Here is a 26,794-nt window from a genome sequence, read left to right on the forward strand (position 1 = left end):
GTGCTTTCTGTTATTTCTTAATTATTTTCAAAAGGCTTCTGGTGTGCTTTGGGTGAAGCCATTACGGAACGATTCAGAATTAGGCCAAAGCTGCTGACAACCACGATGGTCTGGAAGCAAACAAAAAACCTTGCTGAGTTTTGGGTCGACCAAATGACCCGAAGAACATAAAAATTGCATCTCTAAACCATGAAAACTTCATGGAGTCCGCATGGAGTTGATGTTGGGACGCAAGAAATTGAAAAATCTTGAACAGGTGTAGCAGAAACAGATCGAAATGCAAAATCATTCTTTCGTGTATACCACCAGCACAATCCAATATTAACGTTTTTACATAAGGCAACTAATTGCTCAGAAAGAAAACACACGACAACTAGGAATCTGCAGAACACGTTTTTAACCGGTTCGTCCCGTACTTTTGTACGTTCCATGCTTATTTTCCCAGAGTCCTGTCAGACTTCTGGCCGTGAATGTGGACATTCTGTGGGGCTATAACTTGCTATGTTTGGATGGTAAACTAATAGGTATTGCTAAATACATGACGAATGAAAGCTGTGACTACATCCAAGTCTGAGGAACAAATGTTACTGCCTAAATATATTGACAGGAAGGTCCGTCAAGAAAGCGAGTGTGTAAGGGGAAGTGGACTTGCCGAAGGGCGTGGACCACCGTGGCAGCTTCTCGAGGACATTTGTGACCTGTGGTGTAACTCTATTCACATCTGTTCTGAGTTTTACTAAGAGAGGAACATCCGATGCTTCTTTAGCTTCTCTTCGAGATGTTTTGGTAGCAGTGTTCGACCAGTACAGTGTCAGCTGGAATTTTGTTGGCGAGTTTTTGCCGCCAGCAAACTGGATTGTATGCCATCCATCCACCTCAGTCTTATCACCCAGTAGAACCAGTTTCTCTGAATCCACTGAGCACAAAAAATGAAATAAGTCAAATAATGTGGAAAGGCCAAACGGCTACAATAGTACTTTAAGCATGTTCATAGCCAAATTGGTACTGATTGGTACCAAGTGCGCCCGCTATTTCTCAGCCCTAGCTAACAAGATGACAAAATGAAGTCACTAGCTATGCACTCGCATTATTTTCAGGGTAAAGGTTATTAGGAATTAATTATATCTATTAAATGCTTCAACTCACCTTGAACTGTGAAGTCATCAATTTCTTGTTTGTTGATTCCAAGTGACCAACGTGTCGATGACTTTGTATCAACTGATATTACTGTCTGTCGAGCACTATCTGTAACTGAATCACTTTCTACACGGAGCGTAGGAACTTCAGACTTGCTCCATCCAGTACTGCTATCTTTGTAACTCCAACAGCCATACTTCATTGTAAATGTTACAAAATCAGTAGTCATATTCCTTCCGCAAAAAAACTCTTCATCTCCAAGGTCTACCAATTCCTTTGTTAACTTTCCAGGTGTATTCGAAAACAGAGAAATATAGGATAATGGCTCTCTATTTCCATCATCTATTCCTGTAGCATCCACGATATGTACAACCTGAGAAGAGGCAAATCGTCAAGTTACTATATTGAAGTCAAATCATAAAAAAGTTACTATCTTACGTATCAACACTAATACTCCTATTTTTGGTTTTTAGTACCTAGGGACAAATCTGATAATGAAATTCCGCAATAATGCATGAAGGTAAATTTGAAACAGCATATTAGGCACTTGTCACAAATGTGGTTGGTGGCTCCCCTGGTCATAAAACAACTTTGAGATAAACTGACCAGGCATTGTAGCAGAATAGTAGCATAAAAGAAGTGCTTACATTTACAGATCGAGCCACATCCTCCGTAAATGCTGGCACAATGCCGCTTGTCACCAATGCCAGGGAAAGACCAAAGAATATCCATAATAGCAAACCAAGAGTTCTTTTATCACCTAAAGAAAGCATAGTTTGGTATATCAGCTTACTTCTAGAACACAACTAAAAAAAGCAAATGCATATAAAACTAATAAATGCAGAGAAGCATAAAAATATCAAGAAAAATCAGATGCCTTGCTGTACAGAGAATGCCAGATAGAAAAGGTAGGGACCTGATTCTGACCAGTGAAGATAGCAGGAAATGTACAAACATCAGTTACATATCTGCTGTACACTCTTACATGAACGGGCCGGTGTCTAGAGAAGAGAACCAAATACACAAGTGTCTGCTGGTGGCGCAAATGCTCATACACAGACTAAATTACTAATTACACAGTGAAGAACAAAACTGAAATGTGATACAACACAGGAATAGCAGATAAACCAAACCCCTTTCCTTTCTATATGGCAGAGGAAAATAAAGAAATGAAACGTAAACAATAAATAATGCAAATATTAATGTTGATATTACTTTGACAGGAAAGAAATATGACTATATCCAGCATGTCATGATTTACCTGAGATATGAACATATGAAAGAAGATACACAAACATGAAACAAATGACAATTGCAACGGCAACAGCTACAATTACATTTCCAAGCCAGTCTGGTAGTCCACCAGGATTCCTGCATACCAAAGCAAAGTGAGGTTAACAAAAGTTTGGTTTGCTATAACAGACTTTACTTTTCAAAGAACAGCAAAGATTAACAAAAGAGATGGTACATTGGGAGGTTATGGGCTGAATATTACCTGTCAACACGTACAATACTCCCGACAATTACATCTGCCATGCGAACAGCCAAACCAGCAGAGGATACAACTGGTGCAGCCATACCCAGAACCAATGTGACAACTTTAAGCTGTTTAGGTAACCGAACAGGAGAAAGAGTAGCTTCCAGAAAACCATCTACAAAGAAACAACAGTCATGAATGCTCAAGGTGATACCAAGCTATTAACGTACTCAGACTGTACCAGCAACTTACATGCAAAAGCAGGCGAAACAAGCCAGATGAGTGCTATATACGATGATCCAACCTTGAAATAGGTTCCCAGTATTAGAACTATTAGCCACTGGACAAAACCAGATTTAAAAATCCATCTCTCAGCTTCTAGGTCAATAACATATTCCCTTGTGTTATGAGTTAGGCCTGGTTTTGTTCTAGAATACACACATCGAAGATGCCTCTTCAGGAGATTAAACCCAATATGCTGACCGATAAATGCTCCAAGCAGTGCAGGTGAACCAAATAAGCCAATAATTAACCAAGGATTTGCAACATAAGGAACAGGAAACGGACATATATGGGGCAGAATAAATGCTACCACAACTGGTAAGCAGATAGAAAATATCAACATTAGAATAATGCCCAGACATGATAATCCAAAGGACACAAGCCCAGAGCATCCACCCATAAGTAATGATGTTCCCCATATCAGAAGTGACTGCAATATGATTGAGTTGTGAAACATGGTAGCAAGTCGCTGTGAGTAGACCACCATGTACTTGCCCTGCAAAATTGTTACACACGAGTGAAAAGGAGGAAAATCAGTTGAACAATTTCACATAATCCGAAAATTATATAGTAGTATCTAGCAAAGGGACAGAGATTTGATGACACAATCACAATCATTTGCAGAAACAGACAAAGAGAATTTACTGTACCAGAATGTCAAAGAAAACAGCCTTATTCTGCTCCGTGTTTTCTTGCTTTTGTTGCTGTGCATTTTTCAAAAAATTTGGTGATGCTGCAGAGTGGAGTAGGAAAGCAAGCATGTTATCTCCAATATGCTGAAGAGACCCCGGTTTCAGAAGCTTTATCTTGTCATTCTGCACAGAGCATAACAGAAACAATCACAAATCAGAAGTTGGAATGCTGATATAAGAAAAATTGGACCACCAAATATGTATTTGACCTTATATTATTATATTTAACAATATTAACCTAAGCGGCACGGATACGGATACGTGTATCGGTATCGGAAGGATATGGATACGCGGATACGGCAATTTCCCAAACAACCCGATACGAGGATTCGTTTTAACTATTTTTTAATAAATAATAATAGTGCATAATAAATTACAAAATAGATATTCTAGTTCAACATAGAGACATTAAAGGTCTATTACACTCAAAATAACATGATAGCAGCAGGTTCTAAATTAGAAAATAATTAAAAGGTAGTAGCAAACTAGGCGGGGCGCACTGGCTCAGATCTAAATTGGATTGGGGAGGGAGAGGAACTCACCTAAGCAGGGGGCACGAGGCAGGGTGCAGTCACGGACTCGCCGTCGCAGGGGATTGTTGGCGTTGCAGCCGGCCGGGCGCCGTCGCAGTCGCGGGGGCTCGTCACGGACTCGCCGTCGCAGGGGATCGTTGGCGTTGCAGCCGGCCGGGCGCCGCCAGCCCGTCGCGGTCGCGGTCGCAGTCGCGGGGGCTCGTCGCCGGCGGGGGCGGAGGGTGGTCGCCGGCGGCGGCGGGCGGTGGACACGGGCGCTGCGTGGGGAAGTCTCGTCCAGTCGCGAGGCGGCGGCGGCTGCGTCTGCATGAGGCGGACTGCGCGTGGGAGGGAGGGGTCGGGAGTAGGGCAACGCAGAAGGTTGGGCCGGGCCGTATCGATGGCAAGGATACATATCCCTTTCTTAGCTTTCGGCCCATTTAAATTGGGATACGCGGACACGTCGCGGATACGTATCCGGCGCGTATCCGTATCGGATACGTCTCCGACACGGGATACACGCCTACCCTGGCGTATCCGTGTTTCTGAGATATTAACCAAGGTGATGTTCAAAAAGTTGCATAATTACAAGACCTCTAAGCGACAGATCCACATGAAACTTGCAGCATTCTAGGAATAATAACTTAATATGTCAGGTCCTGTGGGCAATGCCCTTGATCCTTGACCTGCACCCAACCCTACCATATCATAGATCCTCTATCTAAACAGCTCTGGTCTGTATTCCATGTGGACAAAACTAATGACGGGAATTGTTGATGTATTCCTCCAACCCTAGATGGGTGGGTATATATAGAACTTATACATGGGCCTCTAGATGGGCCACTATACACATGGGCTCAATATACTCCAACACCCCCCCGCAGTCTGAACTACCGGCACAGCGGTGTTCAAGACTGGACAACAAGAAAGCTAACACCCCCCACAGTCTGAACAACCGACGCAGCGGTGTTCAAGACTGGACAACATGAGAGTACAAATAGAGCACAAAAGGGCTAAGACCCCCCGCAACCACAACTAGCCACCGGCTACGTTGAGGCTGGATCGAAACTCCGAGAAGGTCGACGAGGGTAGCCCCTTCGTGAAGATGTCAGCAAACTGGGAGGTAGTCGGGACATGGAGTACCCGAACATCGCCGATGGCGACTCTGTCGCGCACGAAGTGTAGGTCGATCTCCACATGCTTCGTCCGCTGATGCTGGACAGGGTTGGTGGAGAGATACACGGCGCTGACGTTGTCGCAGTAGACGAGCGTGCTCTTGGCGAGCGGGCTGTGGAGCTCCGCCAAGAGCTGTCGCAGCCAGGACGCCTCTGCCACGCCGTTAGCGACAGCCCGGTACTCCGCCTCGGCACTGGAGCGGGAGACAACCGGCTGCCGCTTGGACGACCAGGAGACCAGGTTGCCGCCCAGGAAGACGGCGTAGCCAGAGGTGGAGCGACGAGTGTCCGGGCAGCCAGCCCAGTCAGCGTCGGTGTAGACCACTAGCTCAGCAGTGGACGAGCGGTGAAGTACCAGGCCGAGGTCCACAGTGCCACGGACGTACCGGAGGAGACGCTTCAGCGCAGCAAGGTGTGACTCCCGGGGATCATGCATGTGGAGACAGATCTGCTGAACAGCGTAGGTGAGGTCCGGCCTGGTGAAGGTGAGGTACTGCAAAGCGCCGGCCAGACTCCGGTAGGCTGTAGGGTCAGCCACCGGATCACCCAGATCAGCAGACAGCTTCGACTGAGTGTCGACTGGAGTGGAGCAGGGCTTGCAATCAGTCATCCCAGCCCACTCCAGAATATCGAGGGCGTACTGCCGCTGGTGCAGAAGAAGACCAGACGGGCGAGGCTCAACAGTGACGCCCAAGAAGTGGTGGAGCTGACCAAGATCCTTCATAGCGAACTCCTGCTGCAAAGAGGAAATGACACTCTGAAGCAACTGCTGACTGGAAGCTGTGAGCACAATGTCATCGACATATAGCAGCAGATATGCCGTCTCATCCCCACGGCGGTAGATGAAGAGAGACGTGTCAGACTTGGCCTCGGTGAATCCCAATGTCATCAAGAACGTGGCGAACCGAGAGTACCAAGCCCGAGGAGCCTGCTTCAGTCCATAGAGAGACTTGTTGAGTCGGCAGACCATATCCGGACGACTCGAGTCCACAAATCCCGCTGGCTGAGAGCAGTAAACAGTCTCTGACAAGGTGCCGTGAAGAAATGCATTCTTCACGTCCAGCTGGTGCACAGGCCAAGTGCGCGAGAGCGCAAGTGAGAGGACTGTGCGCACCGTAGCGGGCTTCACGACCGGGCTGAAAGTCTCATCATAGTCCACACCAGGCCGCTGAGTGAACCCCCGGAGAACCCAGCGAGCCTTGTAGCGCTCCAGTGTGCCGTCAGCCCGACGCTTATGCGTCCAGATCCACTTGCCAGTCACCACATTGCAACCAGACGGACGCGGCACGAGATCCCACGTCTGGTTGGCAAGAAGAGCCGCATATTCCTCTTCCATCGCGCGACGCCAGTGAGGATCCGCCAAGGCGTCGCGGACCGAGGAGGGTACCGGAGAGACCCGCGGCTCTCCCTCGGTGGCGGAGAGAGTCGCGGCCTGGGACGCCATCCGCCGAGTCACCATGGGATGGATATGCCGAGGATCCCGATGGATGACCGGCGGGTGGTACACCTCCGGCTCGGCTCGAGAGGAAGCCGGAGCTGGCGGCGGCGACGACGGCTCTGGTGTTGGCGTCGCAGGAGCCTCCGGAGCAGGAGGCGGCGCCGGTGTCGACGCCGAACGACGCCGGTACACCTGCACCGGCTCAGCGTACCGTTGTGGCGCCGGGTTCGGCGCCGGACGACGCCGGTACACCTGCACCGGCTGAGCGTACCGCTCAGGTGTAGTGGAAGGCACCGGGGCCGCGCGTGGCGCAGCGGGAGACACCGGGTCCGTGCGCGGCACGACCGTAGGTCCGGGGGCCGTGCGTGGCGCGACCGCGGGCACCGGGGCCGCACGCGGCGCAGCAGGGATCACCGGAAGTGGTGTCGGTGCGCCGGGAAAACCTGCAGGAAAAGGACAGACAGGTAACGGTGCCTGAACCACCGGGTCAGTCGGAAACAGAGACGCGAGCTCAGGATCAGAAGAAGGTGTGGAGGAGGTGGAGTAGGGGAAATCCGACTCGTCGAAGACGACGTGTCGGGAGATCAGAACGCGGCGAGAGGTGAGGTCAAAGCATCGGTACCCCTTGTGGTCAGGGGAGTACCCAAGAAACACACAACGAGTCGAGCGGGGCGCCAGCTTGTGAGAAGCGGTGGCGGAGGTGTTAGGGTAACACGCACACCCGAAGACCCGAAGGTGGTCGTAGCGAGGAGGGGTACCGAAGAGAGCGTGGTGTGGAGTGGGAGCAGGAGAAGCAATGGACGGAAGACGGTTGAGCAGGTAGGTGGCGGTGTGGAGGCTCTCAGCCCAGAAGCGCGGGGGGAGAGAAGCCTGGATCAGAAGGGTGCGCACGACGTCGTTCGTCGTGCGAATCATCCGCTCAGCCTTGCCGTTCTGAGGAGAGGTATACGGACAAGACATACGCAGCTGAACACCCCGAGATAGGAAGAAAGACCGGGAGGTGGAGTTATCGAACTCCCGCCCGTTGTCACACTGGACGGCCTTAACGGTGAGGCCGAACTGAGTGGACACCCAGGCAAAGAAGTGGAGGAGGGTGGGGAAGGTCTCAGACTTAGCGCGCAAAGGGAAAGTCCAAGAGTAATGAGAGAAATCATCAACAATGACCAGATAATATCTATAGCCAGACATGCTGAGAACAGGAGATGTCCACAGGTCACAGTGAATGAGATCAAAAGCATGCGCAGCATGCGAAGAAGAAACAGAAAATGGAAGTCTCACATGACGACCTAACTGGCACGCATGACAGAGGTGCTCAACAGGAGCCCTAGTACATGGAACATCGGTACTACGGCGGAGCTGAGCCAAAACGTCGCGGCCGGGGTGACCAAGCCGGCGGTGCCAGGTGGTGGAAGAAGGCGTCACGGCAAAAGCAGAAGACGAAGAAGCCGAAGGCGAGGCAGCGGAAGCAGGAAGGCGAAGAGTGTAAAGGGGCCCCGGGCTGTCACATCGGAGAAGTGGACGCCGGGAAGCCGAATCCTTCACAGTAAGACCAGAAGAGTCAAATTCGATAGAAAAGGAGTTGTCAGCAGTAAACTGGCGAATAGAAAGAAGGTTGTGAACCATTTGAGGAGCAACAAGAACATGAGGAAGACGAGGAGCAGAACCCACGGCGGTGACAGGAAGGCAAGACCCATCACCAACCATGATAGAAGAAGGACAAGAAGGATGTGGGGGTCGGACAGAAGAGAGGATACCAGCATCGGGAGTGGTGTGGAACGAGGCGCCCGAGTCGGCGATCCACTCGGTGTTGGTCGGCGGCGTCAGTCCCATGGTGCTGAAGGACTGCGCCAGAACGGCCTGGTCCCACCCCCCAGGCCAGGTCGGCTGCTGGCTGGGCTGAGCGGGCGGGGTCCAGGAAGGCGCGAAGAGTGGAGCAGCGCCAGTGAACATGGCCGCCGGCTGGAGCTAAGGACGAGGCCCCCCTCCCGGACCCTGAAACGGCCACATCGAGATGCGCCCTGACCATGGGTTGCTGAAGGATGGCCAGGGCGTACCTCCAGCAGCAGGGGCGGGAGCGGGAGCCGGAGCCGGTGTCGGCGCGCCGCCCCGACGGCCCCCACCACTCCTCTGTTCCAGCCGCCAGGGAGCCGACTCCCTGTTGCGCCGCCGCCGCCGGCCAGCATGGCCGGCCGCCGGCCGCCGGCTCCTCCCCCTCCTCTCTCCTCCTTCCCTCCCCTCACCTCCTCGTCCTCTACTGCTGGCGCTCCGTCCTCTGCAAGCGCATGGCCGGTCGCTCCGTCCTCTGCAGGTGCCGCCGCGACCCGATCCGTCGCCACCTGGTACTCTGCTCCACCCGGATCCGCCGCCAGCGCCTCCGCTCCACCCGGATCCGCCGCCAGGACGTCTCCTCCGCCTGGATTCGCCGCCGGCGGGACTCCTGCTGCGGCCGCCGCCCTGGTGGCCCCTGCGCCCCTGCTCGACCCCGCCGCCGCCGCTGCTGGTGGTGCGGGCGTGGGGGCTGCAGGAGCAGGCGTCGCGGATGCGGAGGGCGCGGGAGGCGCGCACCCTCCTGGGACCCTGCCCCAGGCGCCGCCCGGGCAGCTACCGCAGCTGCTGGAGCCGCCTGGGCCTCTGCCAGCGCCCCCTGGGATGCTGGCGCCCTCTGATACCATAATGACGGGAATTGTTGATGTATTCCTCCAACCCTAGATGGGTGGGTATATATAGAACTTATACATGGGCCTCTAGATGGGCCACTATACACATGGGCTCAATATACTCCAACAAAAACAGTTAGATACCTATGAAGTTAACTTCATCTGCCATCTATTCCACATTGTTAAGCATTGACTCCCTGTACTGTATCCTTACAAATGGCTACTTGTGGGATGGAAAAAAAAATTCAGTTTAGAGTCATAGTAATGTAGTTTATCAAACAACATAGTTAGAAAAGCTGAGCATTGACAAATAGCATAAATTAAAATTTTAAAAAAGTATCAAATACACAAAGAGCTGTCAATGGATAGTATGGACAGGATTTTTATTCATAATGGAAGTTCATGAACCGGCAAATATGTTTGTCCAGTCATGGAAAGGTCCAAACTCAGATAACTTTGGCACTGATAGCTGTTCTCCTACACGGCCGTTTACACGGCATGTAAATGCTACTCGATGGGTAGCTATGTAGGCCGATTAGCTGTGTAAAGCTGTGCAAAACTGCTTCAACCGTTTAAAAGGCCATTTAGACGGCCGTGTATACCCACTTTTTTCTAAACGAAGGGTGACCGACCGTTCACCGTTTAATGTTTAGGCTAACTTAATGATAAGAAGAATATATACATATATAGCGAAGAGAACCAACCTTCGTGTGATATACCGATGTTGTATCTGTATATGCAAAATCAAGTCCAGGAAGACCACCAACTTCCTGATATATTTGAAAATCTGTAGCAGATTTTATTGCTCCAGAACGAAAAATATCCTGCAATTACAAAATGTCAATCTGCAAGGAAGAAGACCAAGATATTCACCGAAACGACAGATCTGGAACAATGTTCTCACTTTAAGCTCCATTTTAGCACCAACTAATTGTGTTTGAGGGGCTGAGAAACAATCTTATATGTTTCCTCACAAAGATGGTAAGCCTAATTTAATAGATTGTTTCTAAAACCAAACAGGACAGCAGAAAACTAATATATGCTCTCGGCTGCTTGGTTTCATGAAATTATAGAAGCATGACTATACAAGTTGCACAAAAGCTTTATTGAGAGGGAGGGAATGCTGCTACCTGTGAAGCTATCTGAGCAGATGGATATTTGGCTACAGCTGCAAAGCTCTCCAGGGCCCAATAGTCAGTACCCTGTCAACATTAATAGGCTGATTAAGTTTGTAATTTTCTCTTATTACAAATTGAGCAAAAAGGAAGCATTCAAAACAACCACCAAAGTAGCCCCAGACACCTTCATGCTTATTTGTTTTTTGTATTTTCCTCCATGTGAAAATCCAACAAAACCTTAGTTCTCCGTTTGCCCAATTTTTTCAGTAAAAATATTTTTACTATAGGCAATTCCCCTGGAGCCATTATAGAAGTTCTCAATTCCCTACATGCCACTGGAAAAATTGTGGCTCCTACCCAGCCATCAACCCAACTAAGGTCAGCACCAATATTATGGGACAGAAACATACCTGAAAAAGAGTGGATTTCCCACTGATACCCATAGCTTCCAAATCAACAGCAAAACGTACTGAATTTCTCCAATGGTGCTGCAAAATTTACATTAGGATTCAGGAAGTTACATGTAGCATGCATTTGCGTATTGGTAGCATGACACGTGTCTTCCAAAGTTTAAAAGAAAATAAGTACCAATTAGGAGGTTCTATTACAGTTTACGAAGTGTCATGCAGAGGATTGCTTATGGACAATAATAGAAGGGAAAGGGACCACTTTAGTGAACAAGTAGGGAGCAGAAAGGGAAAAGAAGTAAGTTATGCTGGTTTTGAGGCAAGGTAGATCTTTTTTTTAAGACCAAGGCTGTATCCAATATGCGCCTACAGTTGTACTCATTGCTGAATTAAGGGAAACATTTATCGCAAAAAAAAAGAATTAAGGGAAACATTAGCACTAACAATTAAGAGACGATAATCTAATGCGCCACAAAAATGGATAGTAGACGTCTCCCACATTACCACACCCAAAAAGGCACATTCACGAAAACCAAATCCTACTGAACTGCATCCAAGGACAATTTGGGACATCATAATGGTGAGAAGTTATCCATAAGAGAATGTTGGGTGATGACTGCTAATAGATCCAAATAGCAGCCAAGTCCATAGTCCATACTTGCCGGCAGTCAGTTATACATCCCTGTTTCTTCCACATATTAGTCAATCTACTTGACTCCATCAATTAGGATTTATAATAGACCAAAGTTAATCGGACCAGGAGATTAGATATATGGTTACTTGACCTGGACTGGACAAGCAATATCTTATGCACTGGATATGGCATATGTATGAAGTTTCAAGAGACTGACCTGAGTTATAAAACTATGGGCGCCATCAAGACCCTCTTCTTCTCCTGTGTTAAATAAAAACAGGACACCACTCTTAAACCCATGTGCCCACTGAGCTACTCCCCGTGCAAGCTCTAACATGACTCCAACACATGAACTGCAATCTCCGGCACCTTCCCTGAAAAGCAAAGAAAGAGGGAAAAAAGTTTTCCTCGAAAAATCAAATGTTGAAAGTCACTACAACTCAAAAGATATATCAGTAAAAACAACTAATGTACAAAGAAAACTGAAAAATGATGTCTTACTGTTACCCCAACATGGATTGCTATTCAAGTTAAACAGATTGACAATGTATACAAATTATGGCACCGTACACCATTATTCATATGTTTTTTTTAAAATCATACTTGAACTCACACCCAACATTCGTCATCAAGTTAATGTTTAGCAACCTTTTTCGTAGTTTCATCTATGTGTTTGCCAAAGAGAATATGAGGCCTTACGTTGTGGAAACAGTGTCAATATGTGAAGAAACCAGAATCAAATTTTCCTCAGCTTCAGGCATATACTTGGGAACAACTCTCAGTAGTACATGCTTCAAATCTGAATACAAGAGAGTTTTTCCCTTGAAAAGACCTTTAGATAGACGATTTGCGCCAATATCTGTGTGAAACAGCTCCAATTGAACATCAACCTCCCACTGAGCTGTGGTCTTTATTTTTTCTGCTACTGCATACACATACTATCATGGGCATGTCAAAATGGATAGAACAATAAAACAAAATTTTCCACAAAAGTTTTTAGTTTCAGTAATGTTCGTGATCATGTTATTATAAGGTGAATCCACAACACTGAGATAGTGAGATGTAAGGCGTAGATAAAACAATTAATAAAGAGAGACATGAAGAACTAATTAGGTGGATCCTAATTTCAGCTTGTGTTTTTATTGTCATCAGTTCACAGCAAAATTGGCTGCCACTAGTTATCAGTTAGCTGTACGTGGCACTTGCAGCAACAATTGATGGTAGATGAATTCAAAATTGCGCTGAGCTGTGCGGAGAACTTTATCTAGTGATTTTTTAACAATTATGCTGAAGCACTTGCCATAGGCTCGAACAAAGAGGTTAGTGGTTAGTTAATAGCTTAGGACAGAGGAAATACTTTGAAAATACATGGCATACTTACACATAGAAATCGATGGGCTGCATTTGCAGAAAGCATAATATAAACACATTTTAGCACCTTGAATTATGAGAAGTGGATTTATAACAAATTTCTCATACAGCACACAGCATCCTGTGCCCCCAAATGAATCAAGAAACATGGTATCTATTTACTGACAAAAATTAAGAAGTTTGACCTATCTAGATTAGATAAGTGAAACATTTAGCATTATTATAATTGAACATGACAGCGCACAAAGTGTAGCCTTGATAAATGTTAGGTGCAGTGGCGGAACATGAGGCATATGAAAGGAGTGGCCAATTATTGCTAACTTAGCTAATTTAGCTAATCTACCGATGTATAACTGTGCTAATATACCATATCATATCTTGATTAATAAGAAGGTTAATAGAATAAATGTGCCCAATTGCGTCATGGATAGGGACAGTTTACTTGGAACAAAAATGTAAACGACAAGACTGAAGTGTTAAAACAGTGAAAATAAGCAGCATGAATGAACAACCTGGATGGCAAGATCAAGGGAGTCTGAACCAACTGGATGAGGACCCAAGCTTGTTAAATACTTCACATGCTCAAGCGCAGAAGCTTCCGAGAAACCCCTCTTGCCAGCCTGCTTGGAATCTAGGGGCAAAGGAAGGTTTCCAAACTGGATACGATAAACAGACCAGGATCCATGAAGGAATACTATCAACAATCCCAGCAACAAATAAGCACCCCTCCTGTGCTTGCGGTTGTCCTCATTTGGATCAACTGCTTGATCAACTTTAGGCTTCTCACGAGTTGACATAGAAGAGCTTTGCCCTCGAGGCATTCTGCTAATCTGAACTCAAACAATGTAAAAAAAAAAGATTTATCTTCATAAGAAAAATAATAAACAATTAGCTCATTTTCCGTGGTATTTTATAAAATAGAAAGCAAAAGACACCGTTTGGCTTTTCTGTTGACAATAGGATAACAACTTTTAAGTTCATCCTATCAAAATAAGTTTATCCAACGAATCAAAACAATATGCATCGAACACAAAAAAGTAAATTGTGATGTGATTCAGAAATATGCATCCTATCAAAAGAACTTTCCTCAGTTCAAATCAAAACCCAGACATTCGAATAAAAAATATGCAAGTATGCAACCTGTCCAGGTCATGTGATTTTAGGCGGTACATTTGAAGCACAGTTGTACCGAGACCCATGGTTACACTGTCATAATTGGACCACCCAACAGTAACTTAATAAAGGGCCCAATGCAGCAGGTTTTAAAGCAGCTAGTCTGGACCAGGACAACAGATGACTCTTTTACAGAAGAAAATCAGACAACACAAAGCATGTGGCAGACCACCGCAGGGACTTATGAGAATGTGAGAAAAGGAGAGGAGACAGACTGGTGTGGCCTACCCAGTTTAAGGACGGACCAGTCCAGTAACCTTTTGAAGTAAACTTTCTCACCACTGGTTATAATTCACATGTGTGAAAATAAGGCTGGCCTCAAATTTCCAGTATCAAGTACTACACATGAGACTTGACAGACATTGAACTCGCGCATCCATCTCATCTCTTCCAGTAGTGAAGCGTAAAAATAGCGTGGGATTCCTGAATTAGATCTAAAAGCCGAGATCAGGAGCGATCTTCAGGTGGAGAATTGTGGTACTCAGTTGAACCCCGACGGATCATGGAAATACTAGCACCCCCACCCCTAAAGCAAGCAAATCCGCAACAATTCGGGTTCTATCACTTCCATCCCAGCCAAAATGATTTGGGTGCGACAGCTCACAGCGAAGTAAACATGCTAGCAAACGAAGCCCACTCCTAGAACAATCCATCCGAGAAAGCTAGGGGCCCAAGGGCTTCCTTACCAGCAGCCGAAGGAATCAATCACAGGAGTATCTCCGCCCGACGCCAGTTCACTAGAGAGGAGGAAGACGACTTGCGGGAGGATGATTTCCGCGAGACGGCGCGCTTCACTTCGGCCGGCGAGCCCGCAAGGGAGGAGGCGGCCGTTCTGCAGCGAGGGTTCCGTGAGACTGTTGGACTCGACGCGTTGGGGTCGTCCCTCGCGCCACCAGAGTCCGCAAGGATGGAGGAGTTGTTGAAGATGAGGGAATCTATTACTAGCTGGGAACGCGGGCGGGGCCAGGGCTGCTGAATAGCGAGCCGGCTCGGCTCGGCCTAGTTGACGAGCAAAAACTGCAGCTTCGTTTGAACTCGTCCTAGCTTGAGGTGGCTCGTTAAGCTCTTAAGCCAGGCAATAATCGTCAGCTCAAGATCCCAAAATCGAAAGGAAACCAACACGAATCATGATGGCAACCCATTTGCGGGAGGTAGTGACAATATTTAGAGATTGTTAGCAAATTAAACTGAATCCAGTTAATCACCGGGAACAACAAACAAGAACTCAAAAGAAAAACAAAGAAACCCGATTTTGTCTGGGGAAAAGCAAGATTATCCCAGTATAGGGTCGCTCTATCCTGTTCAAATCACTGATCCCCACTTCAAATTGCGAAGAACAACGATCCAACGAGAAGAGAGACCCGGAGCAGAAGCATACAGGATGAGAGCATGGAGAAAGACCGGCGTAGCAGCGAGCGGTGAGCCGGTGACGACGGCGGCGGCGTGTCGAGCGAACGGATGCAGGCGTCAGCTCGAGTCCGCAACGCCGCGAGCGCGACAACAGGGGAGGTGGAGGGAGGAGTCGCGGAGGCGGTCAGGTGCGTGAGGGCGCGCGCTCGCCTCCGTTGATGGGTCTGCTGCGGCGCAGAGTAATATATCGTGAAGCGGTGCAGTGATCACTGATTTCAGGCGAGACAGAGGGTCTTGGAGAATAAGATCCTGTTTGGTTCCAATAAGTTATCTAACTTATTAAGTCAGTGACTTATTTATTAAAGAGTTAAATACACCAGCGGCCCTCGAACTTGTCCCCAGGTGCCATTTAGGTCCACGAACTCGCAAAATCGAAATCTTGCACCTTGAACTTGTTAAGTTGTGCCACTTAGGTCCATACCCCTTGATATGGCGCCACGTGGCATGAATATATGCAGAAAACTCCTCCAAAGTTGCTATCTTCTACATTCACCCCCTTCCCCTCCCATTCTATCTCTTTCTCTCCCCCCACGCCTCCCCTGCTTCCTCCGCCAGTGCGCCGCCGCCTTGGAGCTCGCGGCCGCCGCCGCCGCCGCCCCCTTGTAGCTCGTGACTGCCGCGCCTGGATCTCGCGGACTCCGCGCTCGCCGCCGCCCTTGGAGCTCGCGGACTTGCTCGCCGCCACCCCTAGAGCCCGCGACTCCGCGCTCGCTGCCCCCTAGAGTTCGCGGCCTCCGCGGCGTCCTCCGAGGAGTGCCGGAGGAGGAGGAGGACGAGGAGCGCTGGGCTTTCATCTCCACCGGCGGTTGCACCTCCACCGCGGGCCGCACCTCCGCTGCCAGCCGTCGCACCGTGCCTCTCCGTCGCAGCCCCCACCTCCGCCGCCGGTCGTGACCCCGGTCTCGAGCTCTCCGGCGCCGAGCAGGTCCCGCAAGCCCCTGTCCTCCGCGCGCGGGGCGGCCGTGGCGCGCACAGTGAACGCGGCGGCCACAGCGGGCATGGCAGGCGAGGCCGCCGCTGTTGCTGGTGCCGGGGCACGGCGAGCGGGCCGGCACGGCGGGCATGGCGGGCGTGGCGGCCACGTCGCGCATAGCGAACGCGGCGGGCATGGCCGGTGAGGCGGGCGCGGTGAGCGCGGCGAGCGGGCGGGCGCGGCGGGCATGGCGGCCCGCGCGTGCTCCGGCGAGGAGGCGGGGGGATGCCCAGATCCGCTCGAGCTCCGGCAAGGAGTAGGAGGGAGGAGGGAGGGAGGAGCACCGGTGAGAGAGTGGGCTCGGGGTTCCGCCGCCGCTTGTCGTCGCTGCTCGAAGGAAGTCGTGCCGGAGGAGGGAGGCGGAGGAAGCCGCATCGGAGGAGGGAGGACCTCGCGCCGGCCCTGCTCGCCATCGGTCCTCCCCCGCCGCCCGGATTTGCTCGGAGCTGCGCCGCAGGCGCCGCGAACGGGAACGAGGCCGAGGTGGCGGCGAGGCGGGCCGAAGCCCCCGCGGGGCTCGCGGCCGCGTGCGGGTTGTGGAATAGCGCGCGCGAGGAGGGAGATGGGACAAGCTCGGTGCGGCGGAGGGAGGAGGAGGAGGGAGGGAGGAGGGGGCGGCGCGCCGCCGCCACCTCCGCCATGCCATGGCCTCCACCGTGACTCCTTTCCGCCGCCTGGATCCGCCCCGTCCTTGGCGCATCGCGGCATCGAGCGGAGGAGCCGAGACGGCGGGGCCGGCACACGCGCTCGGTGGTGGAGCCACCGGAGCAGTGAGGGGGAGGGGGCGGCAGAGGGCGCAGGGAGGGGTAGGGGCGGCGGAGGGAGCTAGGAGGGGGAGAGCGCGGCGGAGGGCGCAGGGAAGGAGATGGCGCAGGGGAGGAAGCGGCGGAGGGCGCATGGAAGTGAAGATGATAAAACTTAAGGGCATTTTTGCATATATTCATGCCCCTTGAAGGGGTATGGACCTAAGTGGCACAACTTAACAAGTTCAGGGTGCCAGATTTCGATTTTGCGAGTTCGTGGACCTAAGTGGCACCTGGAGACAAGTTCGAGGGCCGCTGGTGTATTTAACTCTTTATTAAACCTCTTTGCTTTGGTTGCAGTGACTTTAAGTTAGGACTTGCTGCACAAAAAAATGACTTATTTAAGTAGAGGTGCACTTGCTTATGACTTAAAAGTTCCTATTGGCAAAATAAGTAGTTTATTTCACTTTTTGGCTTATAATTAGGAAGACTTATTGAAACCAAACAGGACCTAATTGCTCTTGGTGGTATGGTATGCTAGCATGTCAATTTTGAGGTATGAATCTTTCGGCCACAAGATAGTTTGTTCAAATAATGCATACTCCATGACTCGATGGAAATGCCAGACCTCAAATGGAAATGTTTACACACTGCTACATGTCAGGTACTGTTCTCTGCAAATCAGGTAGCCAGGATCATCAAGGCGTCACCTATTTTACCTCCCCCCATTCTTCTTCCTCAGCAGATCAGCTCGGCGCTTAGCCTCTCTCTCAGCCGTCTGGACATAAAATTCAGCCCCCAGCATGTTGTTTACCTCAACATTTGATGTCACACTTGCTTCCGCTGTCTCAATTATCAGCTCAACAGTCAAAGTGAATCCTAGGGCTGAAAGTACACGCACGGCATTGGCAAGTCGGCAGATATGCTTCCTCGTTTCTAGTGGGGTGAAATTCTCTGCATCAGCACTGGATTTCTGCTGATCCTCTGTCGTTTTAGTTTTTTCACCCACCACAACATGCTGACCTACCCAGATGAATCCGTTGCAACCAAGAATCAAATCAACATCATACTGTGCGAGATTATGGAAATGCTGCTTCCTTCGTTTAACCAAGTACGGAGGTACCGTCAGCAATTGACCCCTCTCAAGCTGCAGCAATACAACACCTCAAAACGTATCAGCAACAACCAATTGTAATCTTAGGAAGCAATTGCAACATTGGAAAGACAAGAGTATAACTACATCAGTCACAGATCATAGACCTACTTAAGATATTATTAATATGAAGACAACTAGAATATATGGATGCTTAAGGAGGTACTGATACATCATACAACCCCTCAAGACATATTAGTCAAGGCCAAATGTTTGACTAGATCAAACCTAATTAAAATATTATCTACACATCAGAAATACATAAAACATTATAAACATGAGGAAAACAAGAAGGCATGGAGGCTAAGTCACATCTATGAAATATCCGCGAGCATTATTGCACCTAGTGATCTGCATGCCAACTTTTGCACTCACATTAAATGCATCTTAACTTTTACAGATGGTGCAAACTAAATTGGAGGCATTAAAATGTGTGACTGGTAATGGTTCAACGGTACACTAGCATAGGCTGTGCCATCTAAACTAGTTAGGAACTGCAAATTAAAGATAACCGCCAGAGTAGCTGAACTGGCATGTACCTTTCCATACTTTTCACTCCTTGCTTGTAGGTGCAGAGATCCATCATGTTGGAAACCACGAACTTCAGCCTGGTAATCGGTTACACAGTTCTTGGTGAAAAAAAAGAAATTGAAATCATGCATCAAACTATAAAACGATGGAGGTCAGAGAAGTACGTCAGAACTATAGTTTTTTTTTAAAAAAAGAATGTCAGAACTAAGAAATAAATAAAAAACAATTTCAGCTTGTCTGCATGGCTAAGACTGAAAGGTGAGCAAAGCATAAAAATCCTTCCGAGATTGAAAAATGCATTGCTTCTAAGCAAATAATAAAATAAAGGTAAAAAAGTTGAAGCATACACTAGTAGTCACAATAAGAGTAAAATACCAATATTTAAAAACGGGACACAGAATATTGGAACTGGTGTGCTCATTCAAAGTCTCTTCATGGTTCAGCCTATTCAATAAAAATATTATTTTTGAAATTAAGTCACTTCAGTCAAAGCGACATATCAGACAGTTTCTTTTCAATGGATTGATCTAGTGAATGGTTCACAAAGAATGAATGATCAATGGGTTTTAGAGACTAGATGTGGTAAATGTGGTAACTATATGTTTCATTTCATTCTTTACAGAACTATTTGACTGAAAACAAGTGCGAGGTCCAGGTATGGCGTCCCAATTCTATAATGATGAACCATACAGGTGCTAAAAATTAATGAAACTTGGACAAGTCAGCTCATCGCCAAAGATTAAATTCTACATAATACAAAATATGAAATATTTCCAGGTGAATTGCAACTATGTGTGATAGAGGTGCAACAGTGTAAAGACTGCTTTAGCAGCCCTTGAAGCTCCGCAGAAGACTCTGGACTAAAGAAGGAATGTTTCGAGTTTCAACTAGGCACAAAGGGGGCCTACCCAGTGTGAACCACAAAATGTGGGGGTCCTTTGGAATCCTGTAAAGAGGTTGGTTTGATCCCAGGACCCCCAGGCCCCGAGTGGAGAGTCTCTAGGTGGCGTCACGTGGAATGGTTTCAAGTTTCAACAAAAGCAGTAAAAATGATGCCTCAAAATAACTTTAAGACAAGAAACAAACACAGCAGAGTTGCTCCAGGACTACTTAGACATTTGCAAGAAGGAAAGTCCAAGCAAGTATTATAAGGTGATTCCTTGGCGTAAAATATTGATGAAAAGTGGGCACAGCTCACACAACTTTTTGTTGGTGCTACTGCTGACATGCTAGATATAGAAGCAAAATGTGTCAGTGTAACAACCTAGTTAAAAATCACTATACCGAAGATGAACTGAGTATCAATTCCAGCACCAAAACAAACAACTACTTCAAGAAAGAGGGCAAGTATTGCCACTTACACAGATAACATCATTTTCTTCAAAGATACTCCGCATATTAAGTTCATCAACAGCAGTTCTCCTTCTCTAACAAAGGGTGCAGAAAATATAGTTAAGGGGATACTGGACAAGAATCATGAGTGAAATTAGTAATGGAGTAAGATAGCGCTCATTAATCTCATTTGAACTGACACAACATATAGGCTGATATATTCCAAACTATCCTGACATCACTACAGTTGCACTCCACGAAAGCAGTACAAATTTTTCAGCAAAACAGGAAATAGATTTCTGGTGTCTAATTTGTTATAAGTATCGATGTGTTGTGCTCAGAACTTGCTTATGACATTACATTGTTAGCACTTTTTATCCTCAGAAAGGTATATCAAATGAAACCCCTGTTTACTGCCAGACCATTAGTATGTTACAGGGCAAAGATGTAGAAAATCTACCTGAATGCCGTCAGGCAAATTCATGGAAGAAAGCATCAACACAGCATCCTGGCTAAAATTTATCTCCAATCTCCAGCGCTTAGGAGCAATCTTGAGAAACAAAAAAAAAATGTCAGATAAAGTATGTTGTCTGCATCATCATTAGGTAAATGACATCTGATTCTGAGTGACAAATATGAGTATTATAAGATAAAGATTTGCCTAATAACTCTGACCACAAAATGGATATGTATGAAAAATAAATATCACAGGTCTTTAAATACCTGCAGTTTGACATAGCTACGACTTAATCAAATGGAGGCACAAAAGTTCTGGCAGATGTGTATTCATAATTTATAAGAATATGAAGTGTAAAGCATCCTAGTGATTATATGCAACTAAATCTCCATGACAAGCCCATTTTCTAGATAAATGAAAAGAAAGTCCAAATGCTGACAGACATCATGAACTTGCACACCTCAATGATACGTCCAACAATGATATCACCAACCTCCGGCTTATATCTGAAAAGGTTGAAGATACAAAACTGGACTAAGCTTTTCCACTTGTGAGTTCATTTTTGTAAACAAAAACATAAAGAATATTAGTAAACCACACTTCCTCAGCACTGACAAACGGACCCCTGCGGTCTGATTGTCCAAACATATTAATTCAGAAAAAACCTACTAACATAATACTGCATCTCACAATGGGGCTACAATACTTTACACTGACAACTTGAGAAATGAGTTTGCACCTAAATCATACGTGCTGAATTGGCATTACAGTATATCAGTATTACACAACCCCTCCCAACTATTCCAATCAAAATTCAAAACTACCACTCAATTCAGTGCATCGAAAGTTAACAATAAATAATTTCCTGTCACACTACAATTATAGAGGTCAGTCCTAAAGGCGATTCCCCGGATGGAATTCCACTGTTGCCAAAGCTATCCAACAGGGACACAAATGGGGACAAACAAATCAAAAGAGGACGACGACTTCAGCAATGAATTGACAACCAAAACTATACAGGCCGAATCGACAATGCACAACCCTTCCCAACTATTCCAATCAAACCTACCACTCAATTTAGGGTCATAAACTCATAATATAACAAGCTAACGTGAAATATTGGTCCGACACTAGGACTGTAAAACTCAGTCCTAAAGGCAAATCCCTGGATCGAATACCAGTCTTACCGAACCTATCCAACAGGGACACCAATGGGGACGAACAAATCAAAAGTGCGTGCGTACCTCGCCCGGAGAGTACGGACGTAGACCAGCTTGTTGACCCGCTCCACCACCCCGCATAGCGTCGCCACCACCTCCCCGTCCTGGTCCGACGTCCCGTGCCCCCTGCACTTCACACGCCCATCAGCCGCCACACGAACGGGCAAGCAGGGAAGGTCACAGTGTGAGGGACTGTACTTGAGGATGTTGTCCTCCTGGTTGACGGGGATGGTGTCCGCGACGGTGACGGCGGCGGCGGACGCGGCGGCGGGCGCGAGGGACTGGAGCTCGTGGAGCGCCGCCTCGAGGCGGACCCGCTGGGTCTGGTTCAGCGAGAGGTGGAGGTCCCTCATGGCCGATCTCCCCGCCTCGGAAGCACCGGAAGAGGAGTAGGCGGGTGGAGGCGATCAGGCAACGGTGCCGAGCAAGGCGAGGTAAAACCCTAGCAAAATCCTCCTCAAGTCCGGCAAGTCCCCTTTCTGGCTCTTTCCACCGGGCCGTCCGGCACGGATTAGTTCGGTTGGGCTGCGTGAGGAAGCCCGGTTGGGCTGTTAATGGGCTCTAGTTGGCTCAGCACCAAATTTTGCCCCGCATCGCTGTTGTTTTAAAGAAAAAGGCTATTTTTGCTCCCTCAATTATTAAAAATTTAATTTTCATTCTTCAACTACAAAATCGAGTATAGAGTCTCCCCCAACTATCAAAAACTCTTGTTTAACCTCCTATGGCGGTTTTATATTGTTTTCTCATAGATTTTTTCTCCCTTCTCTCTTTTTTTCACTCGTCTGAGGTAGCAAATGTGGTTAAAAAATCATAAAAATTGGTGCAGTAGTACAGGAGAGTACAATGAACTCAATTTTGCAAAATTTTAAAGTTTAAACCCAAAGAAATTTGAAACTTAAAATTTTAAAGAAAGCAATAATTCAAACTTAATTGATTTTAAGGCATCAAGATGAACTCCATCTTCGATAGAATTCGAACTGTGTGACACATATTATAGTTACATCATTTGAGAATTTTTGTGAGTTTAGGTTTCATAGAAAATTTGAAATTTATTACGAAGGGTTAAATTTGAGCAAAATTTTATATTTATTTATTTATTTTCACATAATTTAAATTCTACTCAGAAATTTGCATACGCATAGATCAAAAATACAAATGCTTGAGTAGATTTTAAATTTCTTAAAAAATAAAAATGATAAAATTTGGCTCAAATTTGACCCTTCCCAAGAAACTTAAAATTTTGCTATGGAACCTATACACACAAAAATTCTCTAATGATGCACCTCTAATATATATCATACAATTCAAATTTTGTCAAAGATGGAGCTCATCTTGACACTTTAAAAATTCAACAAATTTTAAATTCTTTCTACCTTCAAAATTTTAAATTTCAATTTTTTTGTGTTACAACTTTAAAGTTGTGAAATTGTGTTATTCGTACTCTCCTTCATCACTATGCCTGTTTTCATGATTTTAAATCCATGTTTGTTACCTTGATTGAGTGAAAAAAGAGAAAAGAAAGAAAAATCTATGACAAAAAAATCGCTTGCAAAACCGCCAAGGGAGGCAAAACAAACGGGTTTGATAGTTGGGGGAGACCAGATACATGGTTTGATAGTTGGACCGCAGCGCAGCGCCGGAGGGGGCTGCTGGCAGTTGGGAGGCGGCGGATCTGAGCTCTGGGAGCGGGTCGCTCGGGGGAGGGGGCACTCCGCGCTCGGGACCGAGAAGGGGTATCGGGGGGTAGGGGGAGGAAAATCGCCTCGCTTCTGGGATGCGCGACTCGCGGAACGCGATGGAGAAAATCGCCTCTCACGTTGTATTCACGATTGGTGGAGAAGCCACGTCCCAAATAATCAAGCAGTAATCAGACCGTTTGGGTGGGATTATGGATTATTTTCATCCAGAATCTGATTATAAGCGGAAACAAACACCCCCTTATTTATGTCGTGGAGCGCGGCCTCGAGTTCGATGAGGTAAGTATGACGCACGCAGTACGTCTTCCACCAAAGCTTGAGATCGATGCTGATGCGGTATCGGCAGGGCAATCAAGTACCGACCTGACCATGCTCTTGCTCAAGCTCAACTACAGTCAACAGATCGCCTAATAACGCAGAAGATGATGCTGCCTCTTGCAGAAAGGCAGACACATTCTGATCCATCGTTGTCTACGCTGGCTGGGCTGGCCCGGATCATTGCGATTCTAAAGCGTTGAACGATATCAGACCATAAGAGTTACAATACCAAGCAATCAACCATCTGGGGGTTATTCTATTGCTCCTCCTACATGTCTTTACTGTGCTGCTGATGGAAAAGTAGATTACGTTTGTCGGTACCCTGTAGCAGGGATACCCACTCCTATTGCAGCAAGGCAGGACTCGCGTAGTCATCCATAACTACGCCCTAAGGGGCGGAGCAGCCGGGCCCAGGGGTCCGGCTCCTACCTCACCAGGCCAACGGCCCCGGACCCGTTCCCCGCTCTGGGAACAGGTCCGGTGACGCCACGTGTCCCTGAGGAGGGGAAGCTCCGCGCCAACAGCCGAGGGCTCGGACCCCCCATATGGGTCCGGGACCTCCCCGCGTCCGTCCGGACCTCCCACGCGCGTAGAACCAATATACCGCCGGGGCGGGGTTCAGGGGCGCCACGTGTCCCGCAGGCGCAGGCGCGGGCGCGATTCTTCCGCTGGAAGACTCGCCCACCCACCGCATTCAATGCGGGTGGTTGAGGCGTGCTCTGCCGCCGCGGCACGCAGGGCAGTCTTTGTCAGGCCTCACTGTAGACCGCATATTACCGAGGTACACAGTGTAGCCGCATGCGCCGCATCCGCGCAGAGCCCGTCTACCGCATTAAATGGATACGACGGCACGGCACCCTTTCATCATACCGCCTACGCCGCAAGTTACACGGCCCGTTCAGCTACGCGGCAGGCTCCGGCAAGCTACGCCCTGGCACTGTTTCGACAAGACAGGGCATGGCTATGCCGGACGGAAGATTCCCACGGGCAAGGTAAAGAAATCCAGGAATAAGATCTCCGTCGCCTGCAATGCCATAATGTCTGTACAATATGTTATTTTATACTACATCGCTGGACCCATCTGTCGGGGACCCAACGGCTATGTACACTCCTCCCTTGAGATATAAAAGGGAGGAGTACATAAGGTCATGGAGAGAGAAGGCCAAGCCAAGCCAAGGCAGTCACAACACAAGCTCGGATTCACTCTGAACAATCCCGTTCTCAACCTCTTGAGAGCGCAAGCAATACAACACACAGTGGACGTAGGGTATTACGCTCCGGTGGCCCGAACCACTCTAAACCTTCTGTGTTCATCGAGTTCTTGCATTTAGATCGGACTAATTCTAACTACCCCCGAGTACTCACCCTCTGGGTTTAGGCGGGTGCACTACGCCACCCGGCTGTGGGTTTGCACACCACGATCTAAATTTATTTCATCTCTTGCTTTAGCTAATTTATTTCATCTCTTGCTCATCTCCATGGTTTGGGTGGTTGAGCACTCCCACCACGACGACGACGTGGAGATGACGGAGGGTGTGGCGTCATCCGCGCCACGCGCCTCTCGCCTTCCTGCGCCAGGGGCAACCATGCCCGTGGAGCAGCCATCGTTGGCAGCGGCGCACGCTGCACGTCAGCGGGAGTCACGGCGCCCGTCAAGGGCCCCCTCACAAGCTACGAGCGGCGGAGCGCTGGCGGCAGCTAGGGAGTTGCTTCGCAACCCTCCGGCTGCTGCAGCCTCGCCAGACGCCTTGAGGCAGTGGCGGGATGACATTGACCGTCTCCTCCATCTGGCTCAGGCCTCCCCCAGTTCTGCAAGGACTGGGCAACGACCTCCGCCTGGCAACGCGGTGGTACCCTACCACCGGTGCCAGGGCGGTGCGTCGGCGTCCGTGTGCTCCCCCACGGTGAGGGGTGTGCGAACAGAAGACCTGTGGGCGGAGCTCAACCACAGGCGCGCGGGTGAGGACGCCCGCATCTCCGTGGAAAGGGCGCGAGAACGCCACCTCAACATCGACAGCCGCAACCTCAACGCCGACTTGGATGCAGCGGCACCCAACCCTCTGGGAAACGCCCGGAAACAGGCGGGCACCCCGGTGGCTGGGGTGGGTTGCGCTGTGCTGGCGGATCACCTCCGCGCGGTGGCATGACCGTCCAAGTTCCGCCCGCACCTGCCGGAGAAGTACGACGGTACCACTAATCCGTCGGAATTCCTGTAGGTGTACGTTACCGCCATCACAACAGCTGGTGGCAACGACGCTGTCATGGCGAGCTACTTTCATGTAGCCTTGACTGGGCCAGCCCGGACTTAGCTCATGAGCCTCACTCCTGGGACGATTCAGTCCTGGGAGGAGCTCTGTGCGAGGTTCACTGCGAACTTCGCCAGTGCGTACCAGCAGCATGGTGTGGAGGCTCACCTCCACGCCGTGAGGCAGAAACCCGAAGAGACGCTCCGGCATTCATCTCGCGCTTCACCAAGGTACGGGGTACCATTCCTCGTATCTCTGACGCATCTATCATTATTGCTTTCCGTTAGGGAGTACGTGATGAGAAGATGCTCGAGAAACTGGCGACACACGAGGTGGAAAGCGTTACCACGCTTTTCTCCCTGGCTGACAAGTGTGCCAGGGCCGCTGAGGGCCGCGCATGGCACTCAGCCCCCCAAGACGGAGACGCCAAGTCTGGTGGCTCCGGAGCTACCGTCCAGGGCGGTGGCAAGAAAAAGAAGAACAAGAACCGGGGTCGCGGGGAGCCACAAGCTGGGGGTCCGGTCGCTGCAGCAGCGGCACCAGCAGCTGCGGCAGCGGCTGGGGGCCAGAATACGCATGGCAAGCGTCCGCGCCCGCAAGGTGGCAACGGAGGTTCATGCCCAATTCATCCCACCGCTCAC

At 48.6% G+C, this 26,794-nt stretch overlaps 2 protein-coding genes across 6 annotated transcripts; both read right to left on the reverse strand.

Moving 5' to 3' along the window:
• Positions 1–270: 270 nt before the first annotated feature.
• On the reverse strand, positions 271–15,662 carry LOC120682547 (endoplasmic reticulum metallopeptidase 1-like). 5 transcript variants are annotated; one of them, XM_039964504.1, is made up of 14 exons: positions 15,452–15,662; positions 13,413–13,730; positions 12,229–12,467; positions 11,747–11,903; positions 10,899–10,976; positions 10,501–10,572; positions 10,075–10,194; positions 3,547–3,711; positions 2,867–3,392; positions 2,633–2,789; positions 2,399–2,508; positions 1,785–1,897; positions 1,147–1,510; positions 271–916 (listed from the first exon to the last, which is right to left on the reverse strand). In XM_039964504.1, the coding sequence occupies exons 2-14, from the start codon at positions 13,719–13,721 to the stop codon at positions 585–587; spliced, it is 2,742 nt and encodes a 913-aa protein (XP_039820438.1). In that variant the 5' UTR covers positions 13,722–13,730; positions 15,452–15,662; the 3' UTR covers positions 271–584. The 5 variants fall into 5 exon arrangements, with proteins under 5 accessions (XP_039820438.1, XP_039820437.1, XP_039820440.1 ...); XM_039964503.1 differs by lacking the exon at positions 15,452–15,662 and adding an exon at positions 14,760–15,368 and having other exon boundaries at positions 283–916; XM_039964506.1 differs by lacking the exon at positions 15,452–15,662 and adding an exon at positions 14,760–15,020 and having other exon boundaries at positions 283–916; positions 12,229–12,454.
• A 2,082-nt stretch (positions 15,663–17,744) lies between these two features.
• Positions 17,745–22,375, reverse strand: LOC120682686 (exosome complex component RRP4 homolog). Its single transcript, XM_039964667.1, has 7 exons — positions 22,091–22,375; positions 21,917–22,018; positions 21,133–21,178; positions 20,676–20,765; positions 20,245–20,310; positions 18,892–18,960; positions 17,745–18,346 (listed from the first exon to the last, which is right to left on the reverse strand). The coding sequence occupies exons 1-7, from the start codon at positions 22,243–22,245 to the stop codon at positions 17,915–17,917; spliced, it is 960 nt and encodes a 319-aa protein (XP_039820601.1). The 5' UTR covers positions 22,246–22,375; the 3' UTR covers positions 17,745–17,914.
• Positions 22,376–26,794: the final 4,419 nt, after the last annotated feature.

The sequence above is a fragment of the Panicum virgatum genome, chromosome 7N (assembly GCF_016808335.1).
Source record: "Panicum virgatum strain AP13 chromosome 7N, P.virgatum_v5, whole genome shotgun sequence".
NCBI classification, from domain to species: Eukaryota; Viridiplantae; Streptophyta; class Magnoliopsida; order Poales; family Poaceae; genus Panicum; species Panicum virgatum.

Coding starts and splice junctions, on each gene's coding strand:
- LOC120682547 (XM_039964504.1), bottom strand. CDS start 13,721: ATGCCTCGAGGGCAAAGCTCTTCTATGTCAACTCGTGAGAAGCCTAAA. Junction 3,712..10,074: donor CATCGGTATATCACACGAAG/GTTGGTTCTCTT, acceptor TGCTCTGTGCAG/AATGACAAGATAAAGCTTCT. Junction 917..1,146: donor TGATGACTTCACAGTTCAAG/GTGAGTTGAAGC, acceptor TTTTGTGCTCAG/TGGATTCAGAGAAACTGGTT.
- LOC120682686 (XM_039964667.1), bottom strand. CDS start 22,245: ATGAGGGACCTCCACCTCTCGCTGAACCAGACCCAGCGGGTCCGCCTC. Junction 20,311..20,675: donor ATTTGCCTGACGGCATTCAG/GTAGATTTTCTA, acceptor ACCCTTTGTTAG/AGAAGGAGAACTGCTGTTGA. Junction 18,347..18,891: donor GGAGTGAAAAGTATGGAAAG/GTACATGCCAGT, acceptor GTATTGCTGCAG/CTTGAGAGGGGTCAATTGCT.